Genomic DNA, 18,905 nt, shown 5'->3' on the forward strand with positions numbered 1-18,905 from the left:
AAATGCATTACTCCTAAGGTACGTTGGAGTCGGGGGCATTGAGTAGTAACATAGTGTGAATTGGAGGCAATTGTACCCATTGGATTTTGAAAAAGTTTCAAACTTTGGGAAAAAAATCTTTGATATAATCTACAGCTGCACTACCCACCAAGATAAGAACAGGAAGGAACTTCAGCACAGGAATCCCGACCCAGAACTTGATCGGATCTGTGTGGGGAGAGAGAGAGAGAGAGAGAGAGAGAGAGAGATATTTGTGTAGTACCTGCTTCAGCTAGCAAGAAGCTACTCTGAGTGATCTGGAGAGATGAAGGAGGAGAGGCACCTCAGAGCTGTTATCAAACGAGAAGAAAGGTCGGTGCATTCTCTGCGCAGCTAATTAATTATTAAATGTATTTTTTTTATATTATATGTAGGATCCCGCAGATGAGCATTTACTACGATATTTTCAACCTCACCACCATTTTTGAATATAATCACAAAGCAAGATATTTCCAGATTGCCATGAATGTCGAATCCCAAATGAAAGAGCCCCAAAAAGGACGGGCTGGTGATCGTGTAACAAATCATTAAAACCCCAAATTGAAATATTCTCCGTCATTTTCTTTATTTTCCTAGATGTTTTTCTCCTTCCTTTGTCGTATTTATTTTCCCAGGAAAATAAAACGAAGGCCTGTGCAAGAGTCTGCATACAAGCCCATTCAGCTTCTAGTATCGTTGTTAAATATTCATACAACGCCATAGAAGTAAAGCAGGGCCGTGAGGACCCGATATTTTGGTTCTAGCTCTAGAAAACCAATTTACAAGTGGGGTTGACCAAAGCTACCCAGCCAAATAGTAGTGCAGAATAAAATTGTTATATTTCTAGATCAGTCTTTGGGGAAAAGCAGATTAAAAATATTTCTTAGCTTGCCCAAGAATTTCAAGCCAAAATAAGAAAGAACGACATTCATCTAACAGTGGTATTTACATGCCATTTGCCAAGTAGACAGGAAAAATAACAAAAAAAAAAAAAAAAAGGAGAAAAAGAAAAAAGCTACAGCCAAGCATCCATACTCGCAGCGACATGTATACAAAACATTGAGCAGCCTCTCACTAGATAGAAACATGCACAGCAGTCAATTCTGACATTGGGTAGTAGAATCTACAATTGCGGTTATCCTCTTCTCCAACTGTGTCTTGTTGGCTCCTACATGCTTGTCAACTTGCCGTCCATCTCTAATCAAGAAGAATGTAGGAGTGGCTTTGACCTCCCATGAAGTGCTGAGCTCCTGTGACACCCACAAGCATGGAACTTTTACTATCAATAAACTTACCATAAGCTAAGGCTAAAAAATTAAAAATACCCGACTAAAAGCATCTACCAGAAACATAAAAAAAATCATCTTACGCTATTTCTTAATTGGATGCTTGTTTTCTGCCTTTCTAATAACACTTTTGTTGGGCATGTTTGTCAGCTGATATAGTTTGGCCGTAGGCCGGATGGGTGACCTTTATGTCCAGGGACAAGAACTAAGGTGATTGTACCAGAGGAAGATCTACTCAAGTAGCTCTAAATATCTTTTCTAAAGTGTACAACAAATGTTCGTTAATTACCGTTAGTTCTTCAACATCAATCAATAAGAACATGACCGATGGGTATTTCTCAGATAATTCGCGGTAAAATGGCGCAATCATTTTACAAGGACCACACCATGTTGCACTGAAGTTTGCAATTACCTGTAGAACATAAAGCCTCGATTAAAATTAAATTGAAAAAAATAACCGGGAAAAAAACCGCTAATGAAACGAATCAATAGAAAATTTTGTGGCAAAGCAGGAAGGAAGTGAACTAAATATAAGGTACAACCGTACAAGCAGATATAGGAACTCTCTCTCTCTCTCTCTCTCTCTCACACACACACACCCTCATACACACGCAGCGAGAGAGAGAGAGAGAGAGAGATTTGACAAGGATACTACTTTAATGTTCGAGTTGCAAGAAGATGCAGGGAGAACATGGGCATGTTTGAGCTCATGCATCCACAAAATGACTTACTAGAAATAAGATCATAATGTTACTTTAGATTAAATTGGTCAGAGTTTATGCAAGATGATCCAGACCACGAAAAGACTTCGTATTAGGAACACAAAATTTTACCCAAGAAGTCAGGCTTCAAAAGCTTTTCTATAACGATACAAACAGAGGAGGTGTTGTTCCCTATATTTGCTAGGCCATTTTGATGGTAATGGATGGTAATCATACTGTCCAAATAAGAGGTTAAGAAAAATACCCAAAAAGATTTTAGTAAGATCATGTGTTAAAAATCACTGGCAGGGTATCCTGAACAAAAATGAATACGGAGACTTCTTGATAATCAAGAGCTACAAGAGTTCAATTAGTTTGGTGAACAAGTATTCTATGCAAATTTTATGTCTAATGTAAGGATTAGTAGGCGCCCCCTTGAGAATCATGATATGTTTCTTGGACTGTGCAACACTTGTTAGACGATATCCATTGCCCCTTTGCCATCAGGATCAAAAGCAATAGAACCTAAGAATACAATCAAGCAATTGTTACCAAATTCACAAATATGGTAACGCATAACTCGTCGGGAAATATTAAAATCAGTTCAGTGGGAGAGACAATGACTTAAAAAGACAATGAAGCTCCATTCATTCCACATGGTTCACCATTCCTGCCAAAAAGCGAAGTGATGGAATACTTACAATCTTGCCATCCCCACTTGCTTCTACCAACTTTTGATCCCAAGATTCCTTGGAGGTGATAAGATGCACATTCCCACCAGAAAACTTGACATTCTCTTCAGAATCATCTCCATCAATTCGAGGCTGCATGCATCATGAACATCATACCTTTCTCGCAGAACAACTTGAGGTGAACAATGAAGAACATAGAAAATAATATGGCATACACAATAATCACTTTGAGTCTATGAGGTGTGATAATTATTGGCATAGTTATGAACAATGTTTTCTTCCAGGCAGTAGATAAACAAAATGGCCTGCTATCTCACAGAGATATTTAAGTGGCCATAAACCATCTTCTTTTACTGCTGCATCGAATTCCAAGTCATGTGGGAGAGAATTAATCCATCAACGGTCATCATACAAATTGGTCCAAGAGTTACATTTTTCTTCTGAAATCTTTCTCATTGCGGTGTTCTTGATAAGTTGTGTTTTGTTTGGTCTAGGCCTCACAGAGTATATACATGTTTTCTGATGCAGCTAGAAAAATGCTGCAATAATTAGATGTTGCTGTGAAACTGCAAATAGAGTCTTAGTAGCTGATAAGGGAAGAATCACAGATATGGAATAATTTTGTGGTCAAAGGAGTCTCTCTTCTTAGATTTTCACTAAAACTTCTATAGAGAAAAGATGCGTAACTTATGCTTAATGCTCTTAGATATTCTAGGCTGTTCCTAGATATAAAATTGAGATTCTGGCAAGACTAGTTTAACCCACTAATTACATTTCAAGTTCCCAGAACGTGGACTAAGTTTGACCAACTGGATGCATCAGTTTCAAGCTGAGACTTCGATTCTACAAGAGGTATTATGCCTTTTTGGATAGATTACTCTTACACACAGATTGAATTTGCACATTAAAGCAAACATGCAGTTCTTGTGATACTAGTACTATACCATAAGTAGACAAAATGTAGGAGAAGATCATTCTTCTTCGTTTTTCCTCTCTCCTTTTTGTTTTCTATTATACAAGCATTTCAGAGAAGCTTTCCACAACACTTACCTTACCCAAGCAAATTCCCATATTAACGTCTGCAGCACAAACTGCTAAACTTAAACGGTACAAGTCCAGCAGTGCCCTGAAAGTTGAACAGTCAGTTAATTTATAAGACAATATACAAACGACAAGCCAAAAAGTTCATCGCATGCAAGTGAAGAAAGTCCATCACCTTACAAATAATTTCAAGTCCCTAATCGATAAATTAACTCAAATTCGATTACAGGTGACTAGCACCCACCCCTTCAACTGCACACGCAAAAATAAATATATAAATAACAGAAGAGAAGAGGAGAAATTAAAGGGTCGAAGAGGGCAGCATAAAAATTAAAAATTGCTCAGTCTCGGTAGAAATTTAAAAAGTTGAAATGCATGGGGTAGTCTACTTGTGATTATGAACCAATTTCAAAAGACAAACCTATAACTCAGAGTCTGCATATTGACACAACTGGCATCATGTATTTGTATTGCAACAAGCATTACGCGAAAATTTAAATAAATAAACAAGTGCTGTAATTTGTTATATATAATCCTAGAAATAAAACATAAGTCAGCATCACACAAGCAAAGCAAAGCGGGCATTGAATTAAGCCTCTGGTTGTCAAAGGAAAAGAAGTTGGCAGACGAACCAAAATCTAATTTCTCATAGAAAAATAAAACCTAAATATATAATTAATCTAAATTACGGAAAAGCAAAAAAGAAATATATACAAAAGAGAAGCCTGCATGTTACCTTAATCTAGGCGATTTGAGTTGAATTTCTAAAGGAATTGATCGAGAAACTGGTTCTATCTGTACGTTATTTCTTTGTGTATAAAACAGAAACGAGAGAGAGAGAGAGAGAGAGACCCAGATATCTCAACTGACTCCTGAAATGCAAAGGAAAATAAAGAGTCTCGAAATGGATTTACCCCTACGCCCGGCCGCCACATGCGGACTTACTACTTACATCTGTGACTGATTGGTTCTCGTTAACTAACGGTTGCTGCAACTGACCTGGAACAATTAAATTATATATATATATATATATATATATATTTTTTTTTTTTTTTATACATATGTTGATGTATAAACAATGAATTTATATATATATTTTTTGAATAAATTATTTATAAGTTTATTTCTTGATACATCAAATACTATATAAAAAAGTAGTTACATTTTAACTCTTTTTCATTAATATTATGAGAACAAAAATTCTATATTCAGTTATTTTTGTGTACTCTTTACGCATTCCATTAATGTAATTGGTTGTGTCATAATTTTAATATAAAATAACTGTTTTGACTAATCACATAAGTGAAATATATAAAAAATACACAAAAATAACTGTATGCAACATAACTCTTATGAGAATACATTGATATCACACAACTACATCTCTTAGAGCAATGGCATTAATGGACCAATTATAATTATAATAGATAGGTAACTTTAGCTACAGAAAGCATATATTCTAATTCTCTTTAATACTATATATATATATATATATATATATATATATAAAAGTTGGCCTAAAACATTAATATATTCTAATTTGTTCTTATCTCCTCTTAATTAATAATTCAGTCCGTTGGCCTCCATTTGATTTGATGCATTGGATATGAAGTTTAGATGCAACCTTATGTAACTCCTAATTGTGTACGTATGTCTTGTAGTTTTCCTTTAGCTAATTCAAAAATAAAGAAATAACTAAAAAATAAGAAAAATATTATTTTAGTAGTTTAATTATGAGAGTTATTCTATTTTCAAGTCGGTAAAAAATACACCATTCACGTAACTTAAATGGTAAGACTTGATTTGTAATATTCAAATTTTATACTTTATCTTTCAAATCAAATTTAAATACTTTACTAAGCATGCTCTATATATTGACTTGAGAATATAATTTTTCTAAATTTAAAAGTAATCCAATGTGAGGTGTATTTGAAATAAATTATCTAATATATCTAACATGCTTGACTAAAATGAAAAAATTTATAAACCATATTCTTATTTTATCACCATTATAAAGGACATCAGAACAAGGCTTCGTTTGGAAGTCAAACTCATTTCAACTCATCATTATAATTTTTTTAAATTCCAACACAAAATATAATAAACAATTCAAGTTTTTCAAATCTCAAAATAATAATAATATTAAAAAATAATATTGTAATAATATTTTATCATCTCAACTCAACTCAACTTAACTTAGTTTAACATTCAAACGCAACCTAGTATTGGCCTAACCAAATGCTAGTGCCTAGTCAACTTTTGGCTAAGTAACTCAAAAATGATCTACATCTCCAAGGCTCTACTTTTGACCTACAGTAAATTTATAATTTTCTCCAAATTTAACTAGCTACTATTGGATAATTAGGTTGATAAAAAAATAGTTAGAAAAAAATAATTTTAAATAAAAATTAAATTATTAATTAATATATAGAGTATATTTGTAAAAAAAATATTATTAAAATATATAATATTATATTATTATATTAACTTTTAAATGGATAGTTTAATATGTATTAACATCTCTAATAATTTTGATTTTAACCAAAACTTTAACTTTTAAACAAATTTTAAACTTAACAATGTTAGAGTGCTTTACTCATCAAGTTTAAAATTTTATTTAAAAAATAAAAAAAATATATAACGCTTTGAGAACAGCGGAGCTGTGAGAGTGAATCGCACGCACGAAACAAATAATAAACGACGTACAAACTACAGGAAGTGATCCAGTGCATAACGGTGTAGCAAGTAAAATAACCGTCGCAAATCACAACCATGGGGTTTGCATCTTTCTTCTATCAGGGATGCCATATAAGACATTATTGCTTGCATACTTGCATCTGTTCTTGGAGCAATAAACGCGCTGTAAACCCTAACAATTTCACTCAAGAGGTCGTTGCCAATTAACCATTTTTCGAAACTTTTGTCTTTCATCGCTTTGGTTTGGACCTGTACGTACGTTTCTGAATCATTTCCCGTAATATGTGTTTTTTTTTTTCTAAATTCCGATAGCTGTATCTCGAGCCTTAGGGTTTCGTGAAGTTATGCATTTAAATGCGTAGATCAGACTGAATTGTCCGCGCATTCCGCAAACGTGACCCTAAGTAAAAGTCCGATTGTTTGGGCGGATTTTACTGCCTTGTCTATATTGAAACTGCCATATATATATATATATATATATATATATATATATATATATATATATATATATTTTGTCGTTGGCACAAATTTGTTTGATTAAAAAGCTGTTTTGTGTGATGCCAGGTGAAGAAGTTGGGATACAATATGTTGTTTTGAAAGTGCAAAGGCCGTTCCTTTTTGTTTTTTGGTTTTTAATATTGTTGGGATCTGATAGCTCTTTGCTTATGCAATAAAGTGACTTTGAGAATTGAACTTTGAGGGGGAAAACTGAAAATTGGGTTGTGAAAATGGAAGAGGAGATGAAGAAGAAGAGAAACAAGAAAAAGAAACGGAAGCAGAGCAAAGCCACGGAAGATGTCGCGGTTGATGCTGGAGAAACAGCTTCTTTGGACCAGAATCATGAGAGTAATGGACAGGATGATAATGGTCAAGTTTCTGAGACTGCAGATGCTCATAATGATGTGCAAAATATAAATGTGGATCCCAATGGTCATCTCCGCAACGGCACAGACGGGGTAAGTTTTGGATTTTGATCAATCGGACTTGTTTTTTCAATCTGAAGTTTAATTTTCTAGCATTTAACGAGCATCGTGATGCTAGTACAGGAGCTTAGGAATGCCAATGGCTGTGTTTTCTTGCACCATGGAAGACCTCAGTTTATGCTTTTATGTCTTTCATGAAAACTTAAACCAGGAAGATTTATGTTTATGCTTTGCACAGTTGCACTGTTTGTTGGTTGAATGAAACTTGATCGGTCTAACTATTTTTTTAACTTTTGACAAGTAAGAGTAAAAATTTATTGATAGAAAAAGTATAGTCCAAGTAGACAGGAAGTATGCATAGAAATTAGAATATACATAGTAGCCACTAAGCACTAATGATGGATACAGGCAAATTATGAAGACTATCCCCATTACAAACAATGACAGAAGCCCAAGAAAATAGAGTGTTGAAAAAGAATCTCTTCCACTCGTCCAAGAAGCCCTCCCGGTCTTCAAAGCACCTACCATTTCTTTCCATCCACAGGCACGGCATAATATAATGAGGAATTATTTTCAACACAGCAGCAATGTGAACAGTGCCCCTAACGCCTTTCCAACACTTTAAAATGCCCATCTCTTCCAGGCCTAACCCATCTGACTATAATCCGGTCTAACTATTTTTCTTTGCTAATTTAAGTATTTATGCCGATTTCTCGACTACAACACTTCTCAGCTTACACATTAATTTATCAATCTAACTATTATTCTTAGATGATTTTTGTAAATAGGTAGATTTCTCAACTGTGACACTTCTTTTTAGTTCATTATAAGAAATACGTAAGACTTCTTTTTAGTTCACTATGTACAGATAGTGAAATCACTATGAAACTAGATGTTTTGTCAACTCTTTAATGGGAAATCCCATTTTGATAATGTAATTGCATTAGTCTAGTAAGAAGTAGGAAGTGAGTGAAGTGGAATCCAGCAATGAGGTTTGTAAAGCCAGATTGGCATCCTAGTATAAAGCACAATTGACATTCTATAGTTAGCACTAGTAATGAAAATGACGGACAATCATTAATATAGATTTTTTAAGTCATTTATATCGTCCTGATTTGCTGGTGAGTATAACATGTTGCAGAGAACCAATTATTAATTTGTGGTACAAAATTTTAGTATCAAGTAAATTAGTGAATTAAGTCTTCGAGCCTTGCCGGGTGTCAAAGGATCTAAATGTGATAGGGGTAGATCTAAGGCTCAAATTTGTAATGAGTATATACTTTTGGGTTGTCTGCTAGGACCTCCTCTGTTTAAAAATACTTTGTTGTGTAGTAAATTATGTATGGACTTATCATTCTTAACTTAGAGTTTTATATCTTTTACTTATCAAAAAGAAAAATTATATATGGACTGAATAAAATTTGTATTATAAATATATACTTGGAGATACCAAAGCAACTGCACCACTCTCTTGAGATGGTGCATATACTGTACCTAGGACAACTTAGACATGATAGAAATTGGAGTTTCCTGGTGATTTCCACGTAAGTAAGCCTCATATGATTTTGGTTTAGAATGTATGTCTTCTTCAATATGCATTGACTTAATGTGAAGAAAGTGGAGACAATGAGTGACACATTTTACAATTGTCAAGGATTTCAAAATGGTTCAGCATTTCTTAGTTTACTTCTAGATTCTTTTCGTGTCTAACTGCTTAGGAATCCTACTTGGTTACTCCTATTGATTTATATATAATATTTTTACTTATAAAAAAAAAAAAAAAAACTGCATAGGAATCCTTTTGTAAATGTCTGCATGTAGTTCATTTTAATAGAAGCTGAGAAGCAAAAGTGGCTCCAAAGAGTGGTAAAGGTAGATATGTTAATCTGCATTCTTGTTTTCTTGTAATTCATATTCTCCTGCTTTGGTTTGATATACATTGTGAAGTGGATGTTAAGAGAGGTACTTCAATTTAAATTTAATCGAGAAAAGGCAGGCGAAGGTTGTTTCATTCTTGGGTCTTGTGATTGCATATTTCATTTTTTTTTTATATTTAGGCTTCCTTGGAAGAGACAGTCAAAGTGTTACAGAAAGAAAATCAGTCACATATCAAAAAAGAGGTAATGCAGTATAAAATTAATCCAGAGAATAGAATATCGAGTATTTTGGAAAGTCTATAGGGATTTGCTTCTAAACTTCTGTATTCAAATCGATCTTCTTTTACAGGCTACCTTAGAAGAGGCAATCAAACAATTACAACAAAAAAATCATTCTTACCTACAGAAAGAGGTAAATGATAATCTGCATGCCTGCTTTTCTTGTTTTTCAAATATATTACATAATTTCCTGCTTTTGAGTTTATACATATTGTGACGTGGATGTTAAGAGAGGTACATTGATTTAAATTTAGTCGAGAAAAGGCAGGCAAAGATTGTTTCATTCTTCGGCCTTTTGATTGCACATTTCATTTGTTATTTTTTTTAAATATAGGCTTCCTTGGAAGAGACATTCAAAGTGTTGCAGAATGAAAATGAGTGGCATATAAAAAAAGAGGTAATGCAGTATAAATTTAATCCAGAGAATAGACTATCGAGTATTTTGGAAAGTCTATAGGGATTTGCTTCTATTTTCTTTTGTATTTAAATTGATCTTCTTGTACAGGCTACCTTAGAAGAGACAGTCAAACAATTACAACAAAAAAATCATTATTACGTACAGAAAGAGGTAGATGTTAATCTGCATGCCTGTTTTCTTGTTTTTCAATTATATTACAATATTTCCTGCCTTTGGTTTTATGCATATTGTGAAGTGGATGTTAAGAGAGGTACATTGATTTAAATTTAATCGAGAAATGGCTGGCAAAAATTGCATCATTCTTTGGCCTTTTGATTGCATGCTTCATTTTTTAAAAAAAATTTAGGCTTCCTTGGAAGAGACTGTCAAATTGTTACAGAACGAACACGAGTCACATATAAAAAAAGAGGTAATACAATATAAATTTAATCATTGAATGGTATTTTGGTAAATTTATAGGGTTTTGCTTCTAAACTTATTTTGTATTCAAATTTTATCTTCTTGTACAGGCTACCTTAGAAGAGACAATCAATCAATTACAACACCAATGCCATTCATACATACAGAAAGAGGTTGAATAATTTAAGTTTAACTGAGAGGCTGGACTGACTATGATTTAGTGAATTTTTAAATGGATTTTCCTTTCTCTTCACTGTCCATATTGCAACTATATTGTATGTTTTTTTTTATAGGCTAGTTTATCAAATGTTATAATTTCAGGCTGGTCTAGAGATGATAATTGTACAACTACGGAATGAAAATGATTCTTTACTTGAAAAAGAGGTGAGTCGAGTGATATATATAGCTCTAATACTTAAAATTCCAACGAAAGAGCATTTATGCCCATATGCAATTTGTCCCCATCAGCAGTGCCATGATTGTGCTTGCTTTTATTAATATTTATAATAATTTATTTCTGGTCAACATTCAATTTAGAAGAAAGTAATTTAATCCTTTGCAACACTAGGCTTCGTTTGAGGGCAAAATCAGTCAGTTACTAGAGGAGAAGGCAAATTTAGGTTTGAAAGGGGTACTTCTTTTGTACTTCATCACTTCTTCTTTTTAGTGCTAATAATACTATTTTCACCTTGCTTGTTGTCTTTATGTCATTCCTTTTGGCATTTTGTTTTTCTTTTTTCAAATGTATGCATATAGTTCATCATTGTAAGATCTTTCCAATAACATTGGAATTCAGTGATGAATTTACTCGTCCAATGTTCCACAGGAAAGTTTAGAGGAAAAAGTCAAACACTTAGAGAGGGAGAAATGTTTTTGGATTCTAAAGGAGGTAACCACTTTTATTTTGATTTTTGGAGTGTATGTGGATATGGTTTTTTCCAGCATCTTGTAAGTGACATTGTTTGAAATAAGAGCGGTGCTACCCTGCCGCCCGGCAAGAGCAACTTTTTTTTTTTTTTTTTTTTCCATTTTTCTATTCACATTTTTTTAATGTATTTAAATATTTTTAAAAAATAAAAAAATACATCAATATATTTAAAATCACTTTCTTCATCATTCGGTGTAAAAAAAAAAAAAAATACCGAGCGGTCAAACCAAGCGGTATATTTGGGGCGGCATAGTAGACTTTTTCTTGAAATAAATAGTTTGGCTTATCAATAAGTTGAAGTAGGGTAAAGTAGTTGGTTTTCGTAAAAAAAAAAAAAGGGGCAGAAAACACGATTTATTTATATTTATATTTATGGTTTAGTTTCTAAGAAAATTAGTAATTTATCTCATTTTATGCTTGGGTATTGGATTGATTTGAGCGCCCATATTGAAAATGTTATCCCATGCCTGCCTTTCTGCAACTCGGTATGTTTGCAACTTACTAAAGGCAGTGACATATGTTTCCCGTACAGAATTCAACCAAAGAAACACTTGCAAACCTGCATGGTGATGCTGCTAAACTACAGGCTCAGGTACATGGCATAATTGACCTAATTTATTCACATGGAGGTCTCATTTTAATTGGCTTATTGAATCCAAGGCTGTGTGAACGTGGTCACCTTCTTGTCTTGAGTCTGTTGGAGAATATTAATAATTTGATTGTCTGCTGGTCAAGAAAGGCACTGAGCTATGGCTTGTGTATTCTAACTAGTTGACTCATTGTGAAAAAAAGAACTTAAAAACAAAGGAACTTCATTATTGCATGTGCATTCTACCTGAGGTATGACTATTTCATAGCAGAGCTCTGCATTTTTTCTGATGGGGAAATTAAAAACAAAGTTTGGCAGGTGGTGGAGTTGGAAGAATTCAGGAGCAATCTCCTCCAAGAAAACCAACGACTGATGGACATCATACCTGGTTTGCAGTCACAAATCCAGAACCTTGAGAGGAGTACCTCATCTACCAGCTCATCAGTTGACCTCAAAATGGTTTGCTTTTTTTAGCTTTTCAAGATTTCTTATCCCTTGAAATTTCTGACGAAATGCTCTTAAAAAATATATAAAATAACAAAAAAGAAAGTAGAAGGCGAGGAAGAATATGACTACTTTCTTTGTTGTTTTAGCATGGTTCTGAGCATGAGGACTTGAACTCTCAGATGGAAGCAGCTCTTGCACTGGTTGAAAAATTGATGACAGAAAATGCAGAGCTCGTTGAGAAGGTATAAATGGCGCGTCTGTGGTTGCCACAAGTGTGCTAATTCTCAGGAATTTATTTATTTATTTATTTTTATCATTTTGGCTAAAAGCCTGACGTTAATTGGGTGGTGATGTTGATTTAGATAGTGTTATGTAGCTACCAAATTATTTCTTGTTGTACACGGACTTTTAGACTTGGGTTAAAGGTTCATTATTGTGACACCAATTGTTATTGTTGTATATCGTAATTGACTTGTAGTCACTGGGGTTAGGCCTTTTTTCTTCTTCCTCTCAGGTGAACGAGTTGTATGTTGAGCTTGATCGACGAATTACAACAGATGGGCTTCCTTCAGTGACTGGGTCTATTCAGATGTTTGAGACCACTGAAACTGCCAGTGTTGATCCCATATCGGAATCCAATGAAGATTTGTCTCTAGCAGGCAAGAAGTTGGAGTCAGTCAAGATTGTTCCAATGAAGATTGAAAATATTGGGAGTGATAATGTGGATGTTGAGCATGCTGCTGTGATCCCCATCTCTTTAGTATCTGAAGAAACTGGAGAAATTGTGCAAATTTCAATGGATGACAACGAAATTCGGGATAAAGAGTTGCAGGCTGCCAATAATGATGAAAAAACTGCTGTGCCCCTTTCGGACGCTCCCCTGGTTGGTGCTCCTTTTCGGTTAATATCTTTTGTTACTAGATATGTTAGTGGCGCAGACTTGGTCAACAAAAACTCTAGCCATTAGCTTTCTTATCTTAACATGAGCTTAGGACTGGCTTTATTATTCTTTCATACGGGAAGAAATGTGTCATTTAATGATCAAAGCATTTTTTTTTATAAGTAAAGAATAATGACGAAGGATGGATAGCAGTTTTTTAATCTTCATTTGAGCCGTCTTCATGTATAATGAAATCACCCTATGGGTTTTTTATACAACAATGATGACTTGATCACATTTATTAGTTTTTCGAGTTACTAACCCGTAGGCTAAAAAGGTTGCATCTTATATCAATTTGTAGTCTTATAATCATCATCATCATTACCAATTACTGAATGATTAAGATTCGTATGGATAAAGAATGCTTAGAAAAAACTAGCAACTTTATTCTTTGAATAGATTGAATCCATTAATCTGAAGCGAATATAATTAGATCTCCTTTTATTTATTTATTCTAAGCCATTATGTTACTTACTGGTTTGAAACCAGTCTTAGAGTAGTGTTTCCAATATACCTTGGGTATGATCATTCTGTGGATCTGATTTAGAAGCTTTATGTTTATGATGCAAATTAAGTAGATAATACATACGCACTTGTGTGTGTGGCAAGGACCAGCACATATACAGAACAGTCAAGAGGTGACAATCGTCTGGAAACATTTTTGTCACAGTAATCAGTAGAGGGGGAAAGTGCTAGACAATTTAAATGTTACATTTAACACCCTAAAAAGAATGACGCAACTGGAAATGTTCCACTGTTAGAAAAGTTCTCCGAATGGATAGTTTCTGCAGCTCAAGCTCAAGGGCAGAAACTTTAGAATATGGGTATGGGCTAGACGGAGGAATCATGGGGTTTCTTAATTTGAGCCCGACTTGCCCACCGAGGGTGACGGTGATGGCCTCTCAGAATCAGGTGGCCTGATTTCCTCAATCATCCTGATAACTTCACCCATTGTTGGTCTCATGTCTGGCACCTTCGCCACACAGGCCATTGCTATTTGAAGCATTTGCACCAGCTCTTCTTCAGTGTCTTTGTACCTCATTAGCTCTACATCAAACACCTCAGCAGTCCATTCCTCTCTCACAACGGACTGAACCCACCTTGGAAGATCAACCACCTCATCCTGCCCCGGCGATTGGATTGGTGCTTTACCTGTCAGCATCTCGAGGAGGAGTACGCCAAAACTGTATACATCAGATCTTTGAGTACATTTTCGAGATTCAATTGTCTCAGGAGCTCGATAACCTGCACTTCTAGGTGGGACAGCAGGCAAAACCATCAAAGTTGTCAAACCAAAATCCGAGATGGAGCCATGGAGGTCTTGTGTGAGGAAGACATTGGAGGACTTGATGTTGCCGTGGATAAATTTTCCCCCAGCTGCAGAATGGATATGGGCAATCCCCCTTGCAGTTCCAAGGCAAATCTTTACTCTCGATTCCCAGTCTAGTGGAGTTGGTCTGCTTTCCCTGTTTCCTGCAATCACAGTAGAAATGAATGTGAAAACTCAGGAGGCATTCTGGGAGAGTTTAGCGATAACCATTTGTAGGTCTGTAGAGAAGGGTCACTTTTGTTTTCTCCATTTTATATTTAGAGATGCCATACGAGTCGAAATTATTTTTATTTAACTAACCGCAAGCTTATATCTGCTTCTTATTCTAGCAAAAATTAAGTGCGAACAAATAGTGTGTATTGAAGCAAAAAAATTGTGTTGGAATGATGCTCATACGCCAAAGTATCACCATGAGTTGGTCAGATTTGTGGATTTGCAGTGTGTATTTTTACGAGTAATTAATTGCCTTAGTAGCTAAGTGGAATATTGCATCTTTCATTAAGGTAAAAAGAAGTTGGAGAAAGATGATAAGGACAGACATTACATACCATGCAACAATGCGGAAAAGCTGCCAGTTGTTATGTAGTCATAAACCAGGAGTTTTTCATCCTTGGAAAAGTAGTAAGCACGAAGAGGGACAATATTTGGGTGCTGACCGACCCTCTGCACAATTTCCATTTGTTGTTCAAACTCCCTTTTCCCCGCTACCACTTCTTTCAACCTCTTCACAACCACTGTTGTTCCTCCCTCGTCCAAAATAGCCTTATAAGTTGTCCCATAAGTCCCCTTCCCAAGAACTTCAGCCGAAGCTCTCAATAGGTCCTCCAGATCAAAATTATAAGAACAACCTTCAAAGAAAACCAACTTGTTCTTCTCCGCGTCTTGCACTCCACTCCCAAAGTCCCTAGGCTTCTCAATCCCACCCTTCCCTTTCACCGCACTGCTATCCTCACTGTTTTTTTTCTTTAAACAGCACATCACTATCATTAGAACTAAAAGAAACAGCACTGCAGAACCCCCAATGCAAATGGCAATGATAGTTCCTGTACTCAGCTCCTTTCTGGAACCACCACTTGGTTTTGGGGGACTTTTGGCGGGGGTGGTAAATGAGTGGGAGAAGGGGAAGGTGCGGGGGTAATTGAAGAACATTGGTTAAGTGGTGGCCCGCATAACATCAAATTCCCTGCAAAGGAGGATGCGGGGAACTTCTGTAGGGCTAAAGGAATCGAACCATTTAGGTGGTTGTAGCTCAAATTGAAATGCTTAAGCCCTGGGAGGTTGAGATGAGGAATTGATCCAGTCAGGGAGTTGTTCTGGAGGTTCAGGCCAGTGAGATGTGTTAAGTTGTTAATACTTGGTGGGATGTTTCCTGTGAAGGAGTTGAAGGAGAGATCAAGAAAGATGAGCTGGGAAGAGAAAGAAGAAGGAATATTACCCGATAAGTTATTGTCTTGAAGGTATATGTAGTGGAGGGAATGGAGGGAAAGTACGTCAGTTGGAATATTCCCACTGAGGCGGTTTGATCGAAGACTGAGGATAGCGAGGGCATCCAACCTCCCAAGGGTGTTGACAGGAATTGGACCATAAAGTCCAACACCGGGGAGCCGAACAGCAACCACCCGAGAGCCATTCAGGGTGCAAGTTATGCCAACCCAAGAAGTACAGACTGAGGTAGCAGGACTCCAGTTGACTTTGCGGCCATGAGGAACAATCGAGGCAAAGTCAAGTAGGGCTTGTTTGTCTGAATTTAGGTCGGCTAAATTTAAGGGGAGAATAGAAAGAAGCAGGAGGAACGGTAATGTTGCAAAAATGGGTTGCAGTTTCATAGGTGGTATTGATGGGAGGTCTAAAGAGGTGACTCTGACTAGCAATTCTTCTTCTTCCCCTGGCAAAATAAGAAAGCCTTCAGAGCATTGATCATGATTATTTTCCCTGGTTATAACCAGGGAACAGTTATTGTTAAGCATTTAACAAAAAAAAAAACACGAGATCTTTAAGAACCCATCTATGCAATGCAACCAGGACTGTAAAACAAGAAATATCCAGAAAGCCAAAGAGCGAGTAGTTGATACATGACTTTCCAAAAGCACTACTGCTGCCTCGGGTACCATGCCTCAATATATTCTTGGATTATAAGTCAAAGCAAGGAAAATTGTTAAACACCAAAGCAATGAAACCTAATGGAAAAGTCACCAAAAAGAAAAAGAAAAAGCAAAAGCACAATCTTTTTAAAATGAGAAAAAATCTTCTCATCGATCACTATTCACCACCCCACCCCACATCCTATGAAAAGCTATAGATGTGGGGTTGATGCATAGTAAATCCAGTTAATTTATGCATGTCACTGAAAAAAAGAAAAAGATAAAAAAAGATAATGAGCTGAACTTTTGACCTTGAAAAAGTTGAAACAACATTGTGATGTGAGACATTTTGCAATTGTCAAGAAGGCAAGAACAGGACAATCTTGTGAAAAATGTCCAGACAAATAGTTTATGGTACGTAGAAACAGCAAGTTAGTTCATTCCAGTTTCTAGAGTTGACTTGGAGGTAGTATATCGTTGGATTCTTTTGTTCGGCTATTTAGTGATATATATGGTGGAAATATGAGGAAAAAAAACCTAAGTTGTTAATTAATTTTAATTAGTTTTAATTTTTTACAAGAATTCTTTAATATATCATTTAATTTTTGTTTATATTAATATGACCATTCAAAACACAAAAGAATACTAATCAAAGAAAATCATGTACAAGATCAAATTATAAAAAAAAAAAAAAAAAAAAAAACTAAATACTAAAAATAAGATAAGTTAAAAATGCAACAATTTGTGTTTACTGATAAAATAAATGTAAAAGAAAAAGAGACCCCATTTCTCAAAAGTGAGCAATCGGCTTTTCTTTACAGTCACTAGGACTTAATTAAAGATGTTTAGTTCTAATTTTATAGCCGACTTGGCCAAAAAATTATTGAAACCGGATCCCGACATCATTAACTTTGGCAAACTACGTTAATTTGGTAATAATTCTCGAAACCTGAAGCTTTCTTCATTCTCACACTAAGCTTCATTCTAGATTTTCAACCATCTAAAGTCGAACCTCAAATATTAATGGAAAACTTGCAAATTACTAGTTTCCAGGAAAAACCCACAAATTTCAGAAAGAGAAATAGAGAGAAGAGACGAAAACCTTGAATTATTATGCATTCGAGAGCGAAGCGTCCATGAGCAGTAGGTAGGTTGATCTGAAAACGAGGCTGGCAGAAAGCAAAAATGCAGAGCTCAACGACCACATGGAACCGACAGAGAGAGAGAGAGAGTATGGTTTAGCAGGGGAGGCTGCAGGCTTTAACGGAAAATCGTGAGGAAGACGCTGGAGTAAAAGTAGTACGGAGAGTAGCAGTAGTGGTGGTTGTACCAAGATTGGGTAGCAGAGATTCAACGGTTAGGGCTGTGCTTACTCCTTAAATATGGAAGCTTCGTCGTCAAGCAAACGCACTGAGCATCTCGATGATGTATTCTTGTTTAGCTTGGGATTCCATAATAAATGAATGGATAGTCTACCACTCTTCCCTACTCTTTCCAACAACTACTTCGCCGTCCAAAGCTGCGTCATTTACGAACCCCAACCAACACCTCCCTCCGCTTGCCTTGTCTTCTCTGCCCTCACATGCCCACAGATCTCAACAAAAACAAAAAAAAGGAATAAAATTTTCACAGCTTGAATTATTATGATCTGATAACTGAGCATGAAAAAGCATAAATACCAATTTGCATAATTGATTAAGTAATATTAAACTGAATTGAATTGTGATGATAAAATATTATTAAAATATTATTTTTTAATATTATTATTAATTTAAAATTTAAAAAAATTAAATTATTTATTATATTTTATATTAAAATTTAAAAAAATTATAATGATGAATTAAAATAAATTTACTTATCAAATGAAGCCAAGAAACAAACAAATAGGTAGGGATTTGTTGAGTTGAAGTGCATAATTGAACAATTAATTGGCTACACATTTCCTAATTGCATGCGAAATTTTTTTTTTTGGGAAGGACATGCGTTTGATTAAAAGAAACGCTGCATATAGTTGCGAGGGACAAATACTGCATAATAATTTTAAAAAAAATAAATAAATAGAAAACTTACATGAAAAATATTAATTTTGTAATAATAAGGTTTCGTTTGGAAACACAACTCATCTCAACTCATCTCAATTCATTATTATAACTTTTTAAAATCTCAATACAAAATATAATAAATAATTTAATTTTTTTAAATATAATAATAATAATAATAATAATAATAGATAATATTTTAATAATATTTTATCAATTC

At 35.0% G+C, this 18,905-nt stretch overlaps 3 protein-coding genes across 13 annotated transcripts; 1 reads left to right on the forward strand and 2 right to left on the reverse strand.

Annotated features, from left to right (window-relative positions):
* Window positions 1-835: 835 nt before the first annotated feature.
* LOC121268002 (thioredoxin H-type-like) lies at window positions 836-4,684 on the reverse strand. Its single transcript, XM_041172099.1, has 5 exons — window positions 4,475-4,684; window positions 3,748-3,823; window positions 2,707-2,829; window positions 1,594-1,716; window positions 836-1,268 (listed from the first exon to the last, which is right to left on the reverse strand). The coding sequence occupies exons 2-5, from the start codon at window positions 3,766-3,768 to the stop codon at window positions 1,116-1,118; spliced, it is 420 nt and encodes a 139-aa protein (XP_041028033.1). The 5' UTR covers window positions 3,769-3,823; window positions 4,475-4,684; the 3' UTR covers window positions 836-1,115.
* Window positions 4,685-6,523: 1,839 nt separating this feature from the next.
* Window positions 6,524-13,479, forward strand: LOC121267664 (restin homolog). Of its 11 annotated transcripts, XM_041171643.1 has the most exons (16): window positions 6,538-6,690; window positions 6,748-6,749; window positions 7,000-7,391; window positions 9,180-9,230; window positions 9,416-9,478; window positions 9,585-9,647; window positions 9,849-9,911; window positions 10,020-10,082; window positions 10,279-10,341; window positions 10,442-10,504; window positions 10,900-10,962; window positions 11,158-11,220; window positions 11,792-11,851; window positions 12,167-12,307; window positions 12,442-12,537; window positions 12,810-13,479. In XM_041171643.1, exons 3-16 carry the CDS (start codon window positions 7,164-7,166, stop codon window positions 13,260-13,262), a joined length of 1,533 nt encoding a protein of 510 aa, XP_041027577.1. In that variant the 5' UTR covers window positions 6,538-6,690; window positions 6,748-6,749; window positions 7,000-7,163; the 3' UTR covers window positions 13,263-13,479. The 11 variants fall into 11 exon arrangements, with proteins under 11 accessions (XP_041027574.1, XP_041027577.1, XP_041027579.1 ...); XM_041171640.1 differs by lacking the exon at window positions 6,748-6,749 and having other exon boundaries at window positions 6,524-6,690; XM_041171645.1 differs by lacking the exon at window positions 6,748-6,749 and having other exon boundaries at window positions 6,540-6,694.
* A 322-nt stretch (window positions 13,480-13,801) lies between these two features.
* Window positions 13,802-18,166, reverse strand: LOC121267662 (probable inactive receptor kinase At5g58300). The gene is given in 4 exon segments (XM_041171639.1): window positions 13,802-14,708; window positions 15,114-15,642; window positions 15,645-16,450; window positions 17,749-18,166. Coding segments are annotated over 3 exon segments (1,893 nt in total). The 5' UTR covers window positions 16,392-16,450; window positions 17,749-18,166; the 3' UTR covers window positions 13,802-14,091.
* Window positions 18,167-18,905: the final 739 nt, after the last annotated feature.

The sequence above is a fragment of the Juglans microcarpa x Juglans regia genome, chromosome 5S (assembly GCF_004785595.1).
Source record: "Juglans microcarpa x Juglans regia isolate MS1-56 chromosome 5S, Jm3101_v1.0, whole genome shotgun sequence".
In the NCBI taxonomy this organism is placed as follows: Eukaryota; Viridiplantae; Streptophyta; class Magnoliopsida; order Fagales; family Juglandaceae; genus Juglans; species Juglans microcarpa x Juglans regia.

Bases quoted from the DNA above. Each gene is read 5' to 3' on its own strand.
- LOC121268002 (XM_041172099.1), bottom strand. From the start codon at position 3,768: ATGGGAATTTGCTTGGGTAAG. The intron at 2,830-3,747 runs GTAAGTGTTGTG...TGATGCATGCAG, and splicing joins TGGGAATTTGCTTGGGTAAG to CCTCGAATTGATGGAGATGA. The intron at 1,269-1,593 runs GTAATTAACGAA...TGGGTGTCACAG, and splicing joins TTGATGTTGAAGAACTAACG to GAGCTCAGCACTTCATGGGA.
- LOC121267664 (XM_041171640.1), top strand. From the start codon at position 7,164: ATGGAAGAGGAGATGAAGAAGAAGAGAAACAAGAAAAAGAAACGGAAG. The intron at 7,392-9,179 runs GTAAGTTTTGGA...GTCTGCATGTAG, and splicing joins TCCGCAACGGCACAGACGGG to TTCATTTTAATAGAAGCTGA. The intron at 10,963-11,157 runs GTACTTCTTTTG...AATGTTCCACAG, and splicing joins CAAATTTAGGTTTGAAAGGG to GAAAGTTTAGAGGAAAAAGT.